At 41.7% G+C, this 22,889-nt stretch overlaps 1 protein-coding gene across 2 annotated transcripts in view; it reads left to right on the forward strand.

Moving 5' to 3' along the window:
- Window positions 1-22,889, forward strand: part of arhgef19 (Rho guanine nucleotide exchange factor (GEF) 19) — a 27,755-nt gene continuing 4,866 nt past the window's right edge. Inside the window, exons 1-16 of one of the 2 annotated variants that reach the window (XM_029435962.1) lie at window positions 1-342; window positions 12,479-13,190; window positions 13,794-14,285; window positions 14,962-15,094; window positions 15,175-15,260; window positions 15,646-15,902; window positions 15,986-16,146; window positions 16,228-16,380; window positions 16,682-16,811; window positions 16,957-17,031; window positions 17,132-17,221; window positions 17,328-17,491; window positions 19,474-19,632; window positions 19,720-19,799; window positions 19,886-19,990; window positions 20,159-20,345. In XM_029435962.1, coding sequence (XP_029291822.1) covers window positions 12,500-13,190; window positions 13,794-14,285; window positions 14,962-15,094; window positions 15,175-15,260; window positions 15,646-15,902; window positions 15,986-16,146; window positions 16,228-16,380; window positions 16,682-16,811; window positions 16,957-17,031; window positions 17,132-17,221; window positions 17,328-17,491; window positions 19,474-19,632; window positions 19,720-19,799; window positions 19,886-19,990; window positions 20,159-20,313 — 2,931 coding nt within the window. In that variant the 5' untranslated portion in view covers window positions 1-342; window positions 12,479-12,499 and the 3' untranslated portion in view covers window positions 20,314-20,345. Of the gene's footprint in view, window positions 343-12,478; window positions 13,191-13,793; window positions 14,286-14,961; window positions 15,095-15,174; window positions 15,261-15,645; window positions 15,903-15,985; window positions 16,147-16,227; window positions 16,381-16,681; window positions 16,812-16,956; window positions 17,032-17,131; window positions 17,222-17,327; window positions 17,492-19,473; window positions 19,633-19,719; window positions 19,800-19,885; window positions 19,991-20,158; window positions 22,120-22,889 lie in introns of those variants that run through there. The other variant, XM_029435961.1, reaches the window with a different exon arrangement.

Here is a 22,889-nt window from a genome sequence, read left to right on the forward strand (position 1 = left end):
GGAGCTTAGAGAAGGGATCTGCATTGTAAGTAGCTCTGAGAGCAGCAGCAAGTGGTGGCTGTTTTTCAACCTGTTTTTGTTTCCCCGAGGGGAGGCAGCACGTTGAACAAGCAGAAGGAGAAGAGCCGGGCAGAAGAGCACAGATTTTCAAAAGTCTGAGCTGAGTTTGAAAAGAAAGAAACGGAGAGAGGAGAAGAAGAAGAAGGGGGTGAGGGAAGCCGGGAGGAACACAAGGCAGCAATGGATAGCAGAGTGGCTCAGCCTGACCCCGGGATGGCATGCATTCACACACAGCTGCTGGCTGCCGTCCAGCACACACACTAGGCTGCTAACACCGTTGAGGTACAGTACTGAAAAAAACAGCAACTCTTTAAATACATTCTTATCCCATGTTTGTTTGTTTTGTTTTGTTTTTGCTGTTGAGTGAAAGTTGAGTTGTGTTGTTTGCCTGAGAGTGCAGGCTCTGCTTCGTGTGGTGCACTTGGGACAAAGTAGTGCTGCGCAGCTTGTCAGGTGCACTGCATTTATCTGACAGCATCTGAAAACAAAGATACTGTTATGGGATACAGGAAAGAACACGGGCATGAGACGGGTTTATCAGGACTCTTGTTTGCCTGGATATTGTTTTTTCTCAACAAACAAAACCAGCTGTTTAAATACATTATTTCATAGTATTATTATTATTAAAACATGCATGTGCATTGCAATAGAATACAGGATTACAATTGGACTGTTTTACCAATGTTCTCACTTTTCTGCAACACAAAACATGCAGAAATATCCAGAACAAGTCGATGCACAAGTCTTGCCAGTGGGATGATTAGCTTCACTATTAATTTATTCTCCTGGAAGGAGTTGCTGCTTGCATCGATAATGTTTCCTGCAGCTCCCAGGGCAAGTGCAGAGTGAGGTGAGCCTTGAATGTGATGGTTACAGTGCAGCAATGAGTTGTTGCAGAGCGGGGCAGGTAAGTGCATGTCTGGAGTATGTTGGATGAGGGGTTGTTAAAAAAAACGACATGGCTGTGAGTCTTCTCCTCCTTTTGTGGGACGTTTTAGCATAAGAGTCAAACACCTGACAGAGGCTCGTGTTGTGAACTGAGGAGTGTACGTGGATCTGTGTTTGTGTGTGTGTGTTTTCATGTAGATATGTGTGTTTCCCAGAGGCAGTGCACTGTGGATTTAATTTTCTTTCGGGCTGTTTTTTGTGGAGCCTCCAACTGAGTGTTTACACGTCTTCATGAGGTAAAAGCAACAACGCAGTAATGACACTCTGCAGACAGGTTATGATTTTTTATTCTGGCAAAGCTTCTCCTTCTCAGTATGGCAGTTGTGGCCCACACATGTGAAACACATTGCCACCTTCTAGACCTGACAAGATTAGTCTATTAACAGAATTTCTTTTTGGCAAAAATTGATTAATCTTTTAAACGTTTCAGTAAAAAAGCAGAAATAGTGAAAAACTTCCAATATTATCTGATCCCAGCTTCTCACTGATGTCCGGCTTTTATAAACTGGACTTTTGGTTGAACAAAACTAGATACTTTAAGACTCTGGGATCAATTAATCTGCTAATAATATTTGTAATACATTTTTAATGAAGGTAATCAGTAGTTGCAGCCTGACTACCTTCCAGACTTTTTCTCGACATCTTCCAAACTCTTATCGGTGAGACCTGAGCAGTGGGCGGGCTGAGGTGATGGCTGCTTTTTCTGTCTACTGCCTCAATGACTCAGTGTATTGTCATGCGAGTTGACTGCTGCTGTGTGTGCATGGATAGTCTGCAGGTAAATATTTTGGCTGGAGTGCAAATAGATAGCTGTGGGTGTTATCTTGGATTATCTGATTTACTACAGTGTGTCTGGACTGGAACGCATCACGTTGGGCAGATGTGGAGCTGCATAAATCAGGACCTTGAACTGTTTCACTGCACTTTATTACAGGCTGGAGCTCCTGTATGATGGCAGACTTCTGATAACTATTGTTCTTAATAGTCATCACATTGAGGGGAAAGAAAAGAGATTTAGGATAAGTGATTTCCTTAAGGTGTGATTGAAGCTCACTGCTGTACATTTGATTTCATTCTGCATGCCTGTGCATATCACACACAGACTTATAACTCACCACAGGGCCCCTCCCTCTTCCTACGTCTGGAGAGCACCTGCCCCATCACCTGCCACACAGACAGCCACTCTGTATGTATATGATGTGGGGAAGCGTTCCAGGATGCCACGCCTCACCCTCTTCTCCCCCAGCTAACCTTGCATGAAAATGCTCCTTATGGTGTGTACACCCACGTGCACACACTTAGCTGATAACCTGAACTCTGTCTCTGCTCTCTGTTTTGCACTGACCTGTTTTTCTTAAAAATGTGGCTAAAATCTTTAGGCTTCATTGACTTCAAGCAACCTGCCCTTTAAGCATCAGTGACTTTCCAGGCTTTTTTGGCTTGTGTCCTAAATAGCAGCGTCCGTAATAGCCCATAATAGCAGCCCTCGCTTCTGCACGTGTATAGTGGAGCTGCTTTGTTTTTTCCTGCCTCAGTTTAGTGGTCAATTTCAGAGGAATGAGCGTGCAGAGTCATTCAGGGAATGTGGAAAAGTGTCTCTGTGTGTTTCTTAAGTTGAACATGAACTTCTCTTCAAACCTCGACTATAGTAGAGACCACCTACTGAGTCCAACCCTGTGCATTCACTTAATAATACTAAGGTAATGTGACAGCTTTGTAACTTACTTTTCAGGCAGCAGTGCACAGGCTCTGTCATTTATCAGTTAATCTGCATGTCAGAGAATATTTGGCCCATGCATGAAGGTTAAAACTGCCGAAACTCGAGCCCAGAGGCGATGTGTGCCGAGTTCAGCCCCGCCTGTGTTGCTGCACACCTGTCTAGCGCTGTAGCTCGCAGGTTATTGTGACTTGGCCAATAAGATGCTGTGTGTCTTTCACATTTGTACTCATGCGAGATAATACTTTTCTGGCTCAGGGGGCGTTGCTTCTTCGCTTTAGCTTTAGGCTAAAGTGGAAAGGATTTCTGGATGGTCAGCTGGTTCGGTGTGTTCCACTTTTACCTGATCACGTTTCAAACAACAAGCAGCCCAGTCAGTGGACGGCTTGTCCATACCTGTCCAGATAATAAAAGCAAGAAGTAGGTTGGAGAAGGAGGAGGGGGAGGAGGGGGGGGGGGGGGGGGGGGGACTGCTGGTGCTCAGCTGGGAAAAAAGTGGAGCAGAGATCTAGAAACACACGAAGAGATCTCAAGTAAACACAGGAGCAGATGAATGCAAGAGATGCATCAGCAGTTTATCGTAAAGTAGGTCAGCCTCTCGAGAGCTCAGTGGCGAAGGATCTCATTGGAATCAAAGTGCTCTGATTGACAGTTTGAGTGCAGCAAAACCACCCTCCTCCTTTTCAATGTACTTCAACCAGAAAAATAAAAAGAACGTGGAGGAAACTACAGCAGAAATATGAATGGCACACCCTATCTAATGTTACTCACTGCAAAGCTTCTAGTGTTGATACTTTGTAATTGGTCGATCAGCAGAAAATGAATCACCAGTAACTTTGACAAAGGATTAAAGGATAAGGCTTTTCTATTTACAAACGACTTAAACTGTTAAAGGATAAGGTTGGTGATATTTTATATTTTCTTAAGCCCCATAAAAAGAACGAAACCAACAATTAGTCCGTCCCTCAATACTGTCTTACCTCCCGACCCTGTCTTTGTCTCTCAGCTCCACGTCCATTGGTTTCTACTGAAAATGTTAATGTGTCACAATTTAAGTACATTTTGTGCTCTATTGAGTTTTTACGGCAGCAGGATGTTGTATGGAAGATTGACTGATAATAATGTGCAGTGTGTGTCCATGGTAATGAAGGAACATGTCACCCAGTGCAACAATGTGTGCATTCATGTGAATCGTTGTTGGATAACAATGGAGCTCTATGCCACGGAGGATTTGGTTTTTGGTCTTTTTGTGGGAATAATTGAGCGCAACAAAAAAAAGTAGAGAAAATCGCGAGCCTTACCCTTTATATGTTGAAGTCTTTCTTCAACCTAAATTTCTAAAAAGTTGCTCAGGATTTGCTGCTTTATATCAATTTCATTAAATATCTTTTGGTTTTGGACTGTTGATCGGACAAAAGAGGACATTTGAAGAAGCCACCCTCGGCTCTGGAATATTGTTTTGGGTATTTTAAAATAGTTTCTTAAATTGTATAGACTAAACAATTCATTAAAAACATATTCCGATTCATGTATAATGAACATAACATTAGTTTTAGACCTACAAGTGTAAGGGTGGAGCCCTTTGACACATTACATCCTGGCTCCTCACATTTAATCCATGAGATAGGAGATAACAGTTCCTAACAGCTGAATGAAACATAAAAAGGTTGTTGAGTTATTTGTAAAACGACTCTTCTGATGATGGAGTCCTTTTCATATGTCCACGTAACCTGACAAAACATCCTAAATCAGCACTCCTTTTCTTAGAATCTCATCGCATACAGATAACCATCGTCTGTCAGAAGGTACTGATTATGAGATCTTCTGGATTTACTGTGCGTTGGATCCGTGGCCCTCCATCGACTTGGTAGCTTTTGCGACTTATGACAAAGCACCATAATTAGACGAGGTTATTTCCATACGTTTGTCAATAGCTCCTTTGTGTCTTTACTATCCTGGCTGTAAGGGTTATCTGACTGCAGTTGTTATGGTGGCAGAGTGAAGCGGGGGGAGGGGAGGTTAAAGGTCCGATAGTTTTGGTGTTTACGTGTGAAATGGTCGCCATTTTTTCATGCTTTTAAATGAGGGTTTGCTGTTTGTCCGTTTCAGTTAGTGGGAATCCCACCGGTGAGGCGAGGTCAGGGAAGGCCTCTCTACGTCTTGTCGCTTTCAATCAAAGACAGATTGCGCCTCACACACACACACACACACACACACATTCTGCTGGGCCTTGTGTTTTGTGTGATTACAAGGCATGTTGTCAGTGTGCATCTTCGTAGTGTCTCCGAAGGTCGCAGGTTAAATTGCCTGAGGCTGAAGAGGAGGATTAGGAGGACCCGCACCATGTGTAAACATTTGGGTAACCTCCACCCATCCTCTGTAGCCTCTGGGGTACTCACCTGTCTCAGTGGGTGGAGGCAAGTAGAGGAACGAAAGCCAAGAAACTCCCTGACCTGAATTCACTCCACCATTCTCACACATTCAGGCGTCTGATCCTCCGAGAAAAAAAACTGCAGCTTAGTGCATCACCTTGACACCTGGAGCGCTTTCTCTGATTGGAGTTCAAGAGTTTGTTTTGATTGAGAGATTTAGATCAAGCCCATTGAAATACCAAGAAGACACTTCCTGGCTTCCCCTCCAGGTGTTTTACTTCTACATTTGAAAATGTTTTGCAAACAAAACAAAAGAAAAAATCAAGTTATGTGCACAGACATCAGCTGGGTCTAGCAATCATTTAATCATGAGGGGAGACATATGGGAGATACGTTTTACTGTCATACAAAACCACATTGTTTATGCACAATAAACCTGCCAACCTCAAACAAGCATAAAAACCTATTGCATAATGTCTGAATCCTATCAACAAGTCCCAGTCGCCCTTAATTGTTTTTGTGTTGCACGTCATCATTTGCATCAAAATACTTGGATAGAAAACCAAGACTGCAAAAAGATGTGGTTGAGATTTGTATTTTAAAGCTGCACAGCAGTGGTGGAAAGTAACTAAGTACATTTACTCAAGTACTGTACTTAAGTACAATGTTGAGGTACTTTGCTTGAGTATTTCTATTTTCTGCTACTTTTTACTTGTACCACACTCTCAGAGGGAAGTCTTGTAGTTTTTACTTCTACATTTATCTGACAGCTTTAGTTACTTTACATATTCAGATTATTGATACAATAATATAATTAATTCATTATGATGTTATGATGGTGTAATCATAATTATGATGGTGTATTATATAGATTAAACTACCCAGCAGTATTTAAAGTACTTAAAATGAGCGCCATCTTTATCAGCTGCAACATTACAGCGATGAACACATTAATGCGTCAATAATTGTAATCCAATAATATATTATTCTGAAATGGGTTATTCTGCATACTTTTGTATATTTTAAGTGTATTTTCATGCTAGTACTTTGGTTCTGTTAATTAAGTCATATTTTGAATGCAGGACTTTTCCTTGTAGCAGGAGTATTTCTACACTTTTACTTGTTCCATTCATTCAGTAAACATAAGAGAGAAGTAGCACACACACTAATAAGTTTAAAGTTTGTCATTTTAGTTGAAAAAGAAAAAAAAAGAAAATTCTTCTTGTTGGCAATGTTCGAAAAGAAAACGTTGCATAAGCACAGAGAGAGAAAATCCGGGAGGTGGTTTTCCCAGAAGTGACGCTGAATGCTGTCATGTCTTGTCTCGGCAGACAATGCTGGGCTCTTTAGTCTCCTTCTTGGCAATTAGTGGTCCGATGTGACCGAGTTAAACTGCGATCTCACAAACACACATGAGCTGGTCACACCACACTGTCAGGACACTCCAGTCTGTCTGACCAAACACACCGGACCTACGCTCCTGGAGAGAAACGGTGTGCGGGGGAAGGGACAGACGCTGGGATTTTCCAAACTTTCCTTATTTATTGGACGTCCAGATTTTCCTCACCCACAGCTCAACACTGCAAACAGCTAAAAATGATCCTCAACGATGATGTTTAGTACATTTCCTCTGTGACCAATGGATACTGCAACAAATAGTACAGCTCAAAGTGTCGTCTAATTGAATAAACTTTATACGTTTAGCCTGACATCACATTCATGTTAGCCGATTCCATTTTATTTTTAGTGACGCATCTCCTCTGCGGCACAAGTCGTAAGGAGAAGTACACTTAACATTATTCGCGATAAAGATTTAAGAGTTGTTATTTGTTTAAATTGACTTACAACTTAAACAAATAACTCATGGATCTCATCGAAACCACTTTTGGTCTCTGGCACAGAACTACGATGTCCCCACTTTCTTGATTTCGTTTAGACTTGAGAGCTGATATGCGTTGCTTCCTGGGTCACCTTGTTGTAGCAACATCCATGTTTGAGCAGCTGAACATAAGTAGGTAGGTTTGAAATGTCTTGTTGTTTTGTACCATATCACAGAAAAGGATGAGAAGGGATTTTTAACAGCGTCTCTGTCATGGCAAACCTTGACTTAATCTCACAAGCTTAGTTTTAGCCTGGTAAACATCCACTGAGAATCTGTGTACAGATCAGCAAACTTCAGGCAGTTTGTTCCAGAAAGCCGGACCAAAGTAACGAAGAGCTCCGACGCCAGATCGGAACCTAAGTTCATGTACAGCATATACGTGTATTCACAGTTTGGCACGATCAAACAATAAGGCTGGCGACATTCAGTATTTCTGTTATGCATTTCTCCATCTTTCAATACTTTCACTACCCTGTCTGTGGTACTGAGCCCCGAGGGTTCCCGATTCCTACTGAAGACATACATCTTTAAAAAGGAGTTTGTTTGTTTTTAAATTAAAAAAGACTAAATTATTTCACAAAAGAGCTGGCACTGCATGAGTACAGATCTCTGCCAGGTGCGTCTCCATCCCCCTCCCAAACAAAGAAGAGTTAAATCTCACTCAATTGTCCGTCTCAGTCAAGATGGTGGCAAAGATGACAAAAACTGGGATTTATTCATCTCTCATCGTGCCTAGCTTCAGTGGATCATAACATATAGGTTATTGAATATTCTGAAGATGCTCCGGTTCAAAATTAAACCAAACCTTTGTACGAATGTCAGTTTTGGAGACAGAATGTGTCCTACAACAGATTGTTTTTATTCTAGCTAATTGCCAGAAATGCCTTTTGCGACTGAAGCAGTTGTTGATCACTCGCAGCCCCTACCGGCCGGTTAGGAGTAGTGAGGAGTCAATGATAGTATAAAACAGTCAATAAAACAGGTTTTTCAGAAATTGTGAATCACTGGAACCATGAGTGTCTTGAGCATACAGTCATAACTGAGCACAAAACAATATTAGGCTGAAGGATCTAGTATTATGCAGGACTAGCTGCGGACAGACACACACACACACACACACACACACACACACACACACACACACACACACACGCACACACGCACGACCACGACAACACATGATCCCTTCCTGGTGTACGCCCTGCCTTTACCTGCGTAAATATTGCATTTTTTGGGGACTATTTTCAGTTGTGGATTAATACAGATTTGGTGCTCTAGAGAGTTTTTACAGCAGCAGGGGGGCATGTCAGAACAACTTACAATAAACTACAGTATGTTCACAGTTGGATCAATTAATTGTTGTGTTGAGTCTTTCTCGTGAAATTCGTTGACAATAAGAAAAATATAGAAGACCAATTTTTTAAAGCAGGCTGTCCCGGGCCCCTCGGAAGAACTTAGATAGTCACAACCTGATGACGTGAAGAGTGCCGATCATACCCCCAACTTGTGATGTCATGTCATGTTGAAGTCTGACCAAAAGCAAATAGCTATAAAAGTAGATGCTGCTCTCAGGCTAAAAAATATAGATGAGAATTTGTTGAGTCATTTATAGACTGTAAAACCCACACGACACACGACTCCTATAAACCAGGCTCAGATATATTAGGATGGTTTTCCTTTCTGTCGCTTTAACAAAGCAGTATTATTACTCCCAAACATTACAAAGTAAACAGTGTAGAAATGTATTTCTTCACCTCCATGAACCACAAACAGCTCTGACAGTGAATCCATTTGTCTTAACACTCTCATCTCGCCCCTGGCAAACATAAAACTACTTTAATTATGCGATTACACAACATTTGGATCTGTCATGAAGCTGAATCAGCAATAGATTTATGCTCATATTTATCTGATACACTCTATTAAAGGATTATTCTGAGAGCTTCGAGATGAAAAATATCACAATTAAAAATGCTCCTCGTATGGCTGCTGGCATTAAAGGCATGCCACAGTGCCATTCATTAACTGCTGTATGCAGACATGGCGTCTTAGAGCAGCCTAGGGAAATTACAGGGGGGAACACTGGCAGCAAAGTCCATAACAGTCACAAATAACACCCTGCTATGACAAGGGAAATTACACGTCTTTGGAATTGAAATTTTAATAGCGCGGTATAATTGTATCAGCGTGAGGAATGCGCAGTGCGTGTAATCGGATGCTTTCATGTTTTGATAAATGTGGTGGTGAGGCTTATTGTCAGTTTTTGGGATCTTTGAGGTTTCTTGATCAAATGAGCAGATAGCTAATTTTCTACAAAGAGTCTATTAATTTATGACAACTTGGCTGTTGACGGAGGATTATGTGAACATTCGTTCATTAGGATAATATTGAAAGATAAGGTGATCGTGGAAACAGACTAAACAAACTACGCATTGCAGACTAGGAAATAATTCATATTTAACCTGATGTGAGAGACTGCAGATAGAGATAAGTAAAGTTTGGTTAATACTGTTCACCTGCAACAGGGTTACAGTATAACCAGCCAGTAATCACATCCAGACACCAATAATAAGCTTGTGTGATTTTGAGCAGGGGTCGGGATGTGTTTATATGGCCCAGTAGCTGCACTATATGAGTGGATCAGTATAAGCAGTTCCCACACCCTCTCAGGTGTCCTGTGCTCAGGGCAGCCTGGCCCACAGGTAGACACATAAAGGCTGCCTTTGTCTTCAGCGGGGAACAGGTAACCATTTGTGCCTGCACTACTGTGTATGTGTGTGTGCGTGTGCATACATTCGTGTGCGTGTAGAACAGAAGAGATAGGATTGACTGGGCTGCCTGCCTTTGCCACAAGAGCAGGTGTGGCTTTTCAACAACCTCACATTCACAGCATGCAGCACATGTGCACGCTCAATAAAAAGAAAGGTGAACTATTATTTCAAGTCAAAACAAACAACATTATAAACAAAGTTATACTTCCAGGAAACGCATTAATGTATGCCTTCATAAGAGATAAACTTAGGATACATGTTCATGTAAATTACAGGTGTACACGTTAATTTGATACTATGATGTAAAATATACGTATCTCATAAAGACTTAGAGTGTGTCAGGATGATAATTAAACTCTAAGTTACAAATAAAACTGCATTACTGGAGGGTTTCATTTCATTTCATTCATCATTTCTTAGCATTATTCGTGACATAGAACCTGCGGTGTGTATTCATGTGTGTGTTTGTGGTACAAATAGATTTATTTAACATTAACATTCACACAGTGTGTAACTTTCTCTGTGCCCCACATTGTCCACTATATAGTACACTAATCCCCCCCCCCCCCTGTTTTAGTAAATAACTATGTATTTTCTAATTACATACAAATCTATGTAAAACGACAGCATCTGTAATTTAATACATTTTATAATACAGAAAAATACAGAAAATGTATTTTGTTCATCTTTTTTTTTTTGGGGGAGGGGGGGGGGGGGTTAAGTAAAAGTCCCTGTTTTATTGACACATGGCTATTAACAAAATATTAAAATAGTTTTTGTCTGGGAAAAGTGTTTTTTAAGCCAACTTACAAAAACTTAGCTCCTTCACAGCTGCTGACCGAACGGTCAATCTCTGCTGCACTGCACAGCGTGGCATTGGGACAAAACAGCTACCCTTCTCAACTAATGTGGCTAGCTAGCAAGGTGAATGCTATTTAGCCTACTTTGTTCAAAGATAGAGAACTTTTCAGAAGCACAAAAAGTAACGTCTTCTACTTAAAGTGGTGGAGTGATGGCTAAACAGTTGTGTGCCTTTCTGTGTGAGTGTGTTTGTCTGCACCCTCTGAACAAAACAGATACACAGTTAACAACTGACATTCAGACAGGAAATAAATTCTGAAAGTAGCTATTGTGGCTTTGCTAGCAAGGCTAATTGATACCGGTAGTAGCTTACTGCTGCACGTAAACACAAAGGTTTAGGACACATGACCTGGGAGAAACAAATGGCCTACTAAAATAATTTGTAATATTATCGCCAAACACTAAAAGAACAGTCTTGCGTAGCTTCTTTTGCTGATAAGGTGCCACTTTTTTTTTTTTACAGTATTTTTAATCTAAAATTGAGAACGCTTGTGTTGTATGTTAGCTTCTGTGCAGCTCCTGTTACCTGGTGGTTTAGTCAGGAGTTGAGGATTACCTGCTCAGGAAGCAGAGACAGCGCTCCACAGGTGTGTGTGTGTGTGTGTGTGTGTGTGTGTGTGTGTGTGTGTGTGTGTGTGTGTGTGTGTGTGTGTGTGTGTGTGTGTGTGAGAGTGTGTGAGAGTGTGTGTGTGTGTGTGTGTGTGTGTGTGTGTGTGTGTGTGTGTGTGTGTGTGTGTGTGTGAGTGTGTGAGAGAGTGAGTGAGTGAACAGGCTGTCAGGAGAGCTAACTTAATGACCCGCTGCTGGGGTTTTTTAACGGACGCTCACTGTGAATATTCAATCAGAAAAAGGTGCCTGCTAGCTAACATGGGCTGACAGGAAGGCAAACTAACAGCCAGAGTGATGGATGAGTATAGATCTCAGGTGAAAGGTGAGAGTGCTGAGGATGTGCGCTCTTCCTCTTTCTGTCTGTGTGTGTGTGTTGTGGTATTCTGTCTGGAGCTTGTGTGTGTGTGTGTCTAGATGTTAAGTACAGGGGCTGTATGTAGAGAGGTCTTTAATTAGAGCAGGAAGACACGGCTCAGGAGACACACTACACTGTGTGTGTGTGTGTGTGTGTGTGTGTGTGTGTGTGTGTGTGTGTGTGTGTGTGTGTGTGTGTGTGTGTGTGTGTGTGTGTGTGTGTGTGTGTGTGTGTGAGAGAGTGTGTGAGAGAGAGAGAGAGACTGGGAAACATCCTTCTTGTGTCAGGGTCCATCTTGCTAATTCCAGGAGCGTCTGCTCAGTGTGTGCGTGTGCTAAAACCTCTTAAATGAATCCCAAAAATGTACAGTATCCATTTTAGAAAGTAATTCCATCTCAATAATGAAGTATACACCGGCTGTCTAAATAGTATATTAAACGTACACAACACTGCTTGCTGTTCATAATAACTGAATATAATGTGTAACACTCACTGAGCCAAGTTGCAGTGAATTGTGTGCAGTCAACCTCAAGTGGTTTGTCCCCTGAACTGGTTTTATGCTCCTCTGTTTGCTTCATACAGTTCAATAGTTCAATCATCGCAACCCATTTTATCATCTTTAAAACTGATTATATATCACAAGAATAACATTATATTTTAATCCATTATGTATGTGTGGTACTACTTACAAATAATCCTAATTTCTTTATTGTAGATGTTACTGACCAGAAATTGTACCCATATCCTTTTTCACAGAAAGGGGTCCACACTTTTTTTTTTATCAATTTCCTAATGTTGCATTTAAATGAGGCAGAATACAGATCATGTGGAAGACTGGCCTGAGAGTACACACAGCAGTGTTTTTAGTAAAACATTCAAACTTTCCCCTCTCTTCTTTTGCAGCTCCCATGTGTTTGTTCAGCCATGCTTCCTGGGTATGGATTTTCACCTTTTCCTGATTTCCAACCACACCGTCACGCTTTTCACTGCCGAGGAGAGAGTCCCAGCATGTGGATCCCCGGCTCGGGGGAGTCCCAGGCTCTGAGCGAGGTGCAGGAGGACAGGCCTCTCCTTCACCCGTGCCACCACAAGCATGTTGCAGTGTGCCAGCAGGAAACATTGGCCTTTATAGAGCTACAGCCACCAGTGACTCCTAAACTAAACGGCCTTAGCTCTCCGAGGCCAACTGCTATTCCTGAGGCTCAATGCACAACACACTCCCAGCCCCTGAATGGTTTCAAACACACACTAAATGAACTGAACGACATGCAGAAAGGCTGCCACAGGACAGACAATGAGCATGAAACAACGTTGAATTTGAACTGTCATATGTCTGCGGGTGACTGTGAGTTTGAATGCCAGAATGGCATCAGGACTTCTTTGCCGGAGCAAACTGAAAAGCCTCGTTCTGTCACAACATTGTGTCGTCCTCTCCACGCAGCTCTTAGCCTCCCTCTGCCGTTCTCTTTGTCCTCTCTATACACAAACAGAGACTCCTGGGAATCTCAGTTACCTTGCTCCCCATCCTCACCTGAAGGTCCAGGGTGTCAGAGCCCAGACTCCAGCCAGCTGCAGAGGAGGACATCACAGGGTTCAGTGAAAGAGAAGTCTATCCGTGAGTGTGCAGCGGTTTTCCACTAAGGACAAAGTTTACATAACAAGGTTTTAAAGGAATACTTCAGCCCCAAAATGACCATTTGTATCTGAATTACTCACTCCGTGTTCCCTTTAGTTCTTGGAGAAAACATAGTTTTCTTCGCATGCCTCCACGGTGAACGGTAAAGTCTTGATGAATTGAAGTAAATGGGAGCCGCGTTTAGCGACAGCAACACTACATCAAGTTTACAAATCCGTTTAAAAACTCTCACACAACTCGTGCAGAAGAATCCGAGTCTCATGTAACCCGGCGTACGCTCACTACTTCCCAAACACATGCATTATCGCTAAAACATTACTGTTTAAAACACTTCAGCATAAACAGTCTCTCACTTGTGCAGGCGCACTACAAGTCTGAATTTAGTTTAATTTATCAAACATCTTTCCGTTTTTTGATTCTTCGTTCACCGTGTTGGCATGAGAGAAAAACAACGTTTTCTCCAAGAACTCAAGGGAACACGAGGTCAGTAATTGATACACAAATGGTCATTTTGGGAGTGAACTACTCTTTTAATAACTCTTTACATGCTTCCTTTAATCCAAGTTGTTTTCTTGTTCCCAGGGCGAAAGATGCAGATTTATTCCCCAGACAGCCAGAGCGATGACTCTCTCAGCAGCCCGATCCTGGACGCAGACTACATCTTCCCCGGACCTTTTGCATCTTTCCTGGAGGAGGACCTCAGCGGATTATCTTCCCTGGAGGCCATTTCAAGCCCTTCATCCACAGACGGTCTCACAGATCTCCCAAACCTCAGTCAGGATGATATTTTTAATCTACCTGCAGAACCCCTGCAGATAATAGAGGACTCACTGCCGGGGTTGGGGGAAGACAGCGGGAGTGCAGAGACGTCAAGTGCCACAGGGGGGAGCTTTTTGTCTCGCGGCCGTCAGGGGGATCAAGAGCGGCGGCGCTTCTCGGCGTCAGAACTGATATCTAGACTGCAGCTGTCTCAGAGGAAGAGCTCCTTCACCTTGAAGCTGGGGAAGTCTCTGTCTGCACGGGTAGCATCCAGAGACAGACAGAGCTCCAACAGCCTCGGCCCCAACGCTGACTGTGAGTTCACAACAGATCGTAACATTTTATATATAACAGTTTTGGACTGTTGGTCAAACAAGCAATCAGAAGCCATCACGTAATGTTCTGGGTAAATGTGGTGGGCACTAATTTCCCACTATTTTCTGATATTTAAAGGAATTACAATAATAACTAAGAGTCAAGTTTCAATACTTTGTGGCCACATCGACATGATTGATTGGAATTTGTCTTTGTGAGCTCACTTAAACAAAGAAAGAGAAAAAGTAAAAAGTAAAAAACATAATACATTAAACAAAGTATAAAACAGATGTTTATATTAATACAATAATCCTAAAAACATCAAACTAATCGTAAAATTAAATCTAACACATAAGAACACCATCGATGAAACACTTTTGTTTTTTAAAGGTAAATTAGCATCAATGAATTTATAGATTAATTGCAATAATTGAACAAAACAAATCTGACTCATCGTAAATGAAAATAATTATTGGAGGTTTAAGATGCTAACTATGTAATCGCAATGTGGTACGGTTTGATGTCATCTCCCTCCTTATTACCTGTCACCTCTTGTCTCTGTACTGTCTAATGAGAACTTCATTATGTGTTTCTGGGGTTTCACCTCCTGAGAAGCTGTCCCTAAACATGCAGAAAGGACCTCACACCTGCACCGTGTGCTTTCTCTCCTCTTCAGATAAGTCCAGCTCAAGGCACCGCAGCTCAGGGGGCTCGAGTGACAGCGCCCCCCACAGTCCTGTGGGACCTGCACCCACTCTGCTCAGCAGTGACAATGGCATGCCTCTGCATCGGTGGAGCACAAAACTCGGGTAAATTTGGAATTCAAATATTTCCACACACAAAGATTAAAGGACATGTATTTATGTCAGTTCACATTTTTGTTTTACAGAATGCGAAAGAAATCCATAGAGGAGGACTTCTGCACATTTCCAACTGTCGCTAGCTCCAATCGCTTATCACGGTTTTTGCCTAGTTGTAAGTTTAAACTTTTAGTTTCTTTTAGAACTGTTTAGCTATTATATTATACTGTATAATATTATCTTTTACTTACTGTATTATATTAAATGATACCCGTCCTGTACTGTTCTTTATGTTGTTGTATTTGATACTCTATTCCATCCTGGTTAATATTGTTGTACTACATCTTATACCTTATACTATATCTCATTTATTATATAATACTTTATTATGTTATCATATTCTTTATTATATCTCTACATCATTATTTAATCATATCATCAGTCCAGTGTTATAATAATAATCCGTACTGTCCCTTTACTTTGACATTTTTTTCTCCATATGATCTTGTATAGTTTTTTATTTTAATTAAACTGTAACCTAATTTTTCACTTTCCTGCAGCGATCCTGTACCAGGAATACAGCGACGTGGCCATCAACAGAGAGATCCAGAGGCAGCAGGGGAAGGAGCCGGGCACAGAGGACGAGGGGCTCAGGGACGAGGGCTCAGACGGGACCCTGTCTCCTTCTAATCTGTCCCCGTCCAGCTCCTTTCGCTCATCGCGAGGCTCCGCCTTTGCACTGTGGCAGGACATCCCCGATGTTCGAACAAGCGGCCAGCTCGACAACTTCAGCAACGAGGAACGGAAACTCCAGGAGGTGAGTGAGACATTGCAGACCTTCACAGCTGCGTCCTAGTGAATGTACCGTAGATGATACACACCGTGTCTTCCTCCACCCAGGCGAAGTTCGAGCTGGTGACGTCTGAGGCGTCGTACATTCGCAGTTTGACGATCGCAGTGGACCACTTCATGTTGTCGCAGGAGCTTGCCGAGTGTCTCGGCGCTCAGAATAAGCAGTGGCTCTTCTCCAAGCTGCCAGAAGTCAAAGGTGTCAGTGAGAGGTGAAGCTATACCTCCTCAAATTCTTTATCTTAACATCTCAGTCATCTCCTTCTCTGAGTGTATTTTCTGCTCACGTGTAGGTTTCTGCAGGACCTGGAACACAGGCTGGAGGAAGACATTCTGCGTTTTGATGTGTGCGACATCGTCCTGGAACACTGCCCGGCTCTGCGAAGGGTTTATTTACCTTATGTAACCAACCAGGCGTACCAGGAGCAGACATACCAGCGTCTGCTGTGAGTAACCGCTTCCATCACATATGTAACTGTTGAGATTGAGATGAGACAGCTGTTTGAGACGAAACATTTATGTAAATATATCTCTGCTGTACGTAAAATCCAATTGTCTCCTACTGGATGTCCATCATTTCCTCTCAGGGTGTTCCGGTATTATTTCACACCTGCATGACTTAACTTGTAGATGTTTCTTCTAGAGGAGGCTGAACATTTTTTTCTCGGGGTGAAAAGAACGCTGAAATTCACTCCCACTTTCACCAAAAGTCATTAAAGTGTCTCTCTACTCATCTTGTCCTCTCAGGCACGAGAACCCTCGTTTCCCCGGCATCCTGGCTCGCTTAGAGGAGGACCCCGTCTGCCAAAGACTTCCTCTGACATCTTTTCTAATCCTCCCGTTTCAGAGGATCACACGCCTTAAAATGCTGGTGGAGGTACACGATTAAACATTAACTGCAGAATTCATGTTCGCACTTGAAACCCATTTACGTTGAACTGTAAATGGGGTAATATTTGGACCGAAGCAAGAGTATTGTTTACTCTTTTGGCACGTCTTCAAAAAGGTCTTTATTTTTCCAGAACATCTTAAAGAGAACGACACCGGGCTCCCGAGATGAGGACACTGCCACGAAAGCTTTCAATGAGTTAAAAAAGGTGGTGATTATCATCTGTAATAGCCAGTTGGATGAGCAGCAGTATTATCACTGGTGGAGCGGCATCACAGTAATAACCATGTTGGTTTGTGTCTTCTTAGATCATCAAAGAATGTAACTCCAGCGTGCAGTCGATGAAGAGGATGGAGGAACTTATTCACCTCAATAAAAAAATCAATTTTGAGGGAAAGGTGACTTTTTTATATTGTTAATTTTCTTTTCTTTTTTATTGTTTTATCTGCACTGTGAACATTTTACAGTGTTCATTATTCAGTTACTTATTTCCTTTCTTTGTAGATCTTCCCTCTGATCTCTCAGTCCCGCTGGCTGGTGAAACACGGTGAGCTCCTGGAGGTGGACACTCAGACGATGAGTATTTCCGGATCCAAGCTCAAGTTGCCCACCAAGCCTGTGTACCTGCACCTGTTCAACGACAGCCTCCTGCTGTCCCGGAGGAAGGAGTGAGTGATATGCAGTCCAAGAGCTTAAATATTGCACTGATTGATGACTCATGATAAGCAATAAAGATTCTTTTTTTTATGTATTAAATGTAAGTTAAAGGACAATGCTCACATGCCATAATCATTCCTGCTCTCTATACTGGCCGAGCAGCAATCCTGTCCCAACACACACACACTCTGTAATTAATATAGAAGAAAATCCACTGTTATTTTTTTTGTGCAAAAACGCATTTTAGAAACAGTTAGGCCAGGACACCAGGCCTCCTAGATAAGATAGATACTTTATTAATCCCGAGGGAAATGTAGGCATCCAGTAACTTAAAAGACATGACATACAACATTACCCATCTACCCCCCCTCCCCTCACGCCATTACACTACATTACTCTACACGTTAGACAATTTGGACCCGACACTAAACAGATGGTCTTTCGCAAAATAAGATTGTTTTTTAACGTTTTTTTTTCCCATATTGCCAGGGGGGGAATAATTATGTATATTGAAGTCCACTATTTTTTTTTTTTTTAAATAGTCCATGTAGTGCAAAAATACTGGGTCTAGAAAAAGAGAAACAAGGAGGAATTTTTATTAGATACCTACTTGATTTTTGGACAAAACAAGGATCCCACCCACATTCTTTCCTCTCTGTGTAAGAGATCGCTTCACAGCCAGCACTGACGTACACTTCCAATGTAAATACAGCATACAAGTATTGTAGTGAAGCAATACTTTGACATTTTGAGAAATGCGCTTATTCGCTTCGAGAGTTAGATGAGAAGATTGTAGCAAACAGCAACACACCAACAACACAAAGTCTGCAGCAATGTTCACCAGGACTGTCTCTGTTTTCTACAGCGGTGGAATGTAACTAAGTACATTTACTCAAGTACTACATTTGAGGGACTTGTACTTTACTGGAGTCTTTTCTTTTCATGCCAATTTCTACTTCTACTCCTATTCTGCTGTTACAGCGTGTATCCCTATGCGTAGCTAGACAGTTCGCTAACATTCAAAAGTCCTCCAATAAAGATGCAAGGTTTGCTTTCTTGACTTTACTGTTCTTCTTTTACTTTGTAAAACTGTAACAATACAAAAATAAAAAACATATAAGTATGCAGGCTTTACATAACATATAAGTAGCACTGTACAAACGACACACATACTACTATTAAAATAATTAGCTATCATTAGCATCACTATTAGCTAGAAATAGCACCAATCGCCATTAGCTAAATTAGCACACATTAAACTAGCTTCAGACCAAAAGTTACAAACTTCAAACATTCTGCACATAACACATCCAAATTGCACATGAATAACTCACATACAAATAGTCTCCAAGGCTCAAGCATCACAGACACAACAGTTTACATGACGTCTCTACTCCATGTGTTGATCTCCGTGCTTCGTTTACAAAGATCCTCGCAAAACAGCAAGCGCACACTCTAACACGCCCCCAGCAAACCAACAAACCAAGGAGCGCTCACTCTGAGCCAAAAAACATGTCTCAACTCTATAAACATAGAACTAGGCAGCACAACTCCCTTTCATTCTTTTACATCACTACATTTATCTGAGAGCTTTAGTTACTTTAAAATATATGATTTTTGCATAAAATCAAATGAAGAATTTATAAAAAATAAGTATTTTTTATAAATTAAACCACCAAGCAGTTTAAATAAGTACAGCTGAAACGATTAGTCAATGAATCCATTGGCCAATTGAAAGAAAATGAATTGTCAACTACTTTGATTGTTTAAGTAATTTTCTAATTTATTTTGAATCATTTTGAGTTTTTTGTGTTTTTCTCAGTTTTGTGTGCATTGGGTACATTTAATACTTTCAGTATATTTTCCTGATTTAAACCAACTTCACATAAATGTTCTACATACAGTAGCTTTAAAGATTCACCAGCAGGTTATTAATATAGAACAAAGATGAGTCTGCTGGTGATTTTGATAATAAAACGCCATCTTCTTGCAGCACGTGGAAGTTCATGGTTTTCGTACACGCCAAGATAGGAGAGCTGAAAGTGAAGGATCTCAGTCAGAAGCTGCAGGGCATCTCGGGCTTCATCTTCCACCTGCAGCTGTGTGAAGGCCAGCAGCTCAAACACCAGATCCTGCTCAAGTCACACACTGAGTGAGTCCCAACAACACATTTAGCTTCAGTGCAAACAGCATGCTTCAGCCCACGGTGCTCTAACCGCCCTTTCCTGTGTCTACCAAGGAGCGGGAAGCAGAGATGGATCACAGCCATGTTTCCATCTGATCCGCTGGAAGACATCGAGCAAGCCAGCGAGAATGATGGTCAGTAAAAAAGCTGTATGTGCACGATGCATCAGCGTAAACCTTTTAATCCTCTCACTCACCTTTTTCTTGTCTTTTCCTCTTAGATATAGCCCAAGTTCAGTGCATCAAGAGCTATCAGGCCCAAGAGCACGACGAGTTAACACTGGAGAAGGCCGACATTCTTCATGCTAAGACCATTACAAGTGATGGTAAGAATTTGGACTCAGTCCATTCCAACCTCAAGCTGCACCTGAATGATCTTGCAGCCATTAAAAGTTGTTTCTGTGTGTCCCGCTGGCCGTCTGGGCTTCAACCAAGTGTTGGATGTGTATGTGTCGGGAGTTTTCTGATGTCTAAGGGATGTCCTCTTTCACCAGGATGGGTGGAGGGCATCAGACTGTCTGACGGGGAACGGGGCTGGTTCCCCAAAACCTACGTGGAGGAAATCACAAGTCGCAGCGCTCGCCTCCGCAACCTTCGAGAAAATATCCGCATCAAATGTGTCACGCAGAAACTGGAGGGGGACGACTAACCGTTTCTTCTGCAAGCTGTCGTGTGTCAAAGGTGCATTTAACTTGCTAAGTTGCACTTAAAGCTTCCGGTTGCACAAAACTACTTAAGTTTTCTCCTTAGTTATGACACTTAAGGCTTAATTTCCAACTTACTTAAGGGTGTTGCACAGAATCCTTAAAAGGTTTCCTTAATTAAGGAAAAACATCAAGGCATTTACTGCATTGAACGAGATTATAGAGCGGTAAAGTAAATTTCTAGCTTGTGATACCTGTTATCGTCTCACAAAGTTGACTTATAGATACTAAAACTAATGGCAAAAGAAAAGTAGACTAGACGTTGGTGAGAGGAGGAAAACGTTATACTTCTGGAGGAATTCAATAAAGGAAAACACGTACTCAAAAGTAAATCATATTTGCAAATAACAGCAAACGGAAAACAGTTTGAGCCAAAAAACTGATTAATAATTACATAAAGGTATCCAACAAAACTTCAATATTTAACTTAAAGTTAACTTTTTAACTGTTGCGGTTAAAGTTTTTTCCCTTACTTTGGTTGCTGAAGTCTATTGTGTAACACTTTAACTAACTTTAAGGGCTTCCTTCGGTATAAGACCAAGATAAGGAGAAAACCTTTAACATCTAAGTGAACACTTCAAGGAAACCTGAAGAAGAAGATTTAAGGGTGTTTTGTGCAACCAATTTTATTTTAAGGAAACCTTAACTCTGACTTTAAGGTATTTTGTGCCTGCAGCAATATTTTTGTCTGTGTCAGTATTTTCCTTTAGCATGCTAGCTGTGAATACAGTCTTGAAATGCTCCTTTACATTTGTAGAAAAGGCTTTTATACAATAAGAGTCTGTTGACAAACAGAACATTTTTAACAAATCGCTTTATGCATGCTTTCTGTGAATGCGTCCGTTACCTTTTAAAGAAAACACAAGCACATTTACCAGCACAGGTAATACATGTAATTATATCCACTTCTCGGTTCATGTCAGAGGAGTCTCATGTGGCCAGATTCCCTGGACTGTGTTGTGCAGATGAGCTCTGTGAGGTGCAGGAGTTTCATAAACGTCAATGAAGATCGATCCGTCTACTGAGCTGCATCAGGACACATCAGAGGCCTTAACTCTTGTTATGTTTCAGAGGGCAGAGGAGAAGTTGCCCTGGTTGCAGTCCACATGATCAACACAATTGTACGCTGGTTACGTGATGAAATGAAAGCCTGGTGTGTTTTAGTGTTTTAGTCCAGCCACAATCGGATACACTGCAGTGTGTCAGTGTGCAACAGTTTCTTCCATCCTTGTGTTTAAAGACGTGGATTACTAAATCAATCCTTGCCTCCTAATTAAAGAGGTCCACACCCTCCCTGTAGGTTGTAAATGGTCTGTAGTAACTCGTTTATTTTGAATGCATGAACTCTGACGGTTGTCCATACAAGGCAGCTGCAGAATGATGGTTTATTTTTTGTTTTAAAGATGATTTTGCTGTTCTACTGTAACATAAATGAAGGCTCGACTATCCTCTTAACAAGGCCGCACTACACAAATACTGTCTTCTGTCCGTGCCCTAATCTGATTATGGAGTAGGCTGATGATATTCTATATTTTTGTTATTGTCAACGAATTCCATTAATGGACCAAAACCAACAATTAATTAATCCTTCTGACAAGTTTTGTGTGTAGCTAAAGCCCGGTATCTCTTCTGCCTCTGTGCTATAGAGCTCCATTGTTTTCAAAAACTATTAAAAACCACAGAGTCACACTGTTACACTGTCACACTGTTACACAGTCACACTGTTACACTGTCACACTGTTACACAGTCACACTGTCACACTGTCACACAGTCACACTGTCACACTGTCACACAGTCACACTGTCACACTGTCACACTGTCACACAGTCACACTGTCACACAGTCACACAGTCACACTGTCACACAGTCACACAGTCACACTGTCACACTGTCACACAGTCACACTGTCACACTGTCACACAGTCACACTGTCACACTGTCACACTGTTACACAGTCACACTGTCACACTGTCACACTGTCACACAGTCACACTGTCACACTGTCACACTGTCACACAGTCACACTGTTACACAGTCACACTGTCACACTGTTACACAGTCACACTGTTACACAGTCACACTGTTACACAGTCACACTGTCACACTGTCACACAGTCACACTGTTACACAGTCACACTGTTACACTGTTACACAGTCACACTGTCTCACACTGTCACACTGTCACACAGTCACACTGTCACACTGTTACACAGTCACACTGTCACACAGTCACACTGTCACACAGTCACACTGTCACACTGTTACACAGTCACACTGTCACACTGTCACACTGTCACACAGTCACACTGTCACACAGTCACACTGTCACACAGTCACACTGTTACACAGTCACACTGTCACACTGTTACACAGTCACACTGTTACACAGTCACACTGTCACACTGTCACACTGTCACACTGTCACACAGTCACACTGTTACACTGTCACACTGTTACACAGTCACACTGTTACACTGTTACACAGTCACACTGTCTCACACTGTCACACTGTTACACAGT

The sequence above is a fragment of the Cottoperca gobio genome, chromosome 7 (genome assembly GCF_900634415.1).
Source record: "Cottoperca gobio chromosome 7, fCotGob3.1, whole genome shotgun sequence".
Classification (NCBI taxonomy): domain Eukaryota; kingdom Metazoa; phylum Chordata; class Actinopteri; order Perciformes; family Bovichtidae; genus Cottoperca; species Cottoperca gobio.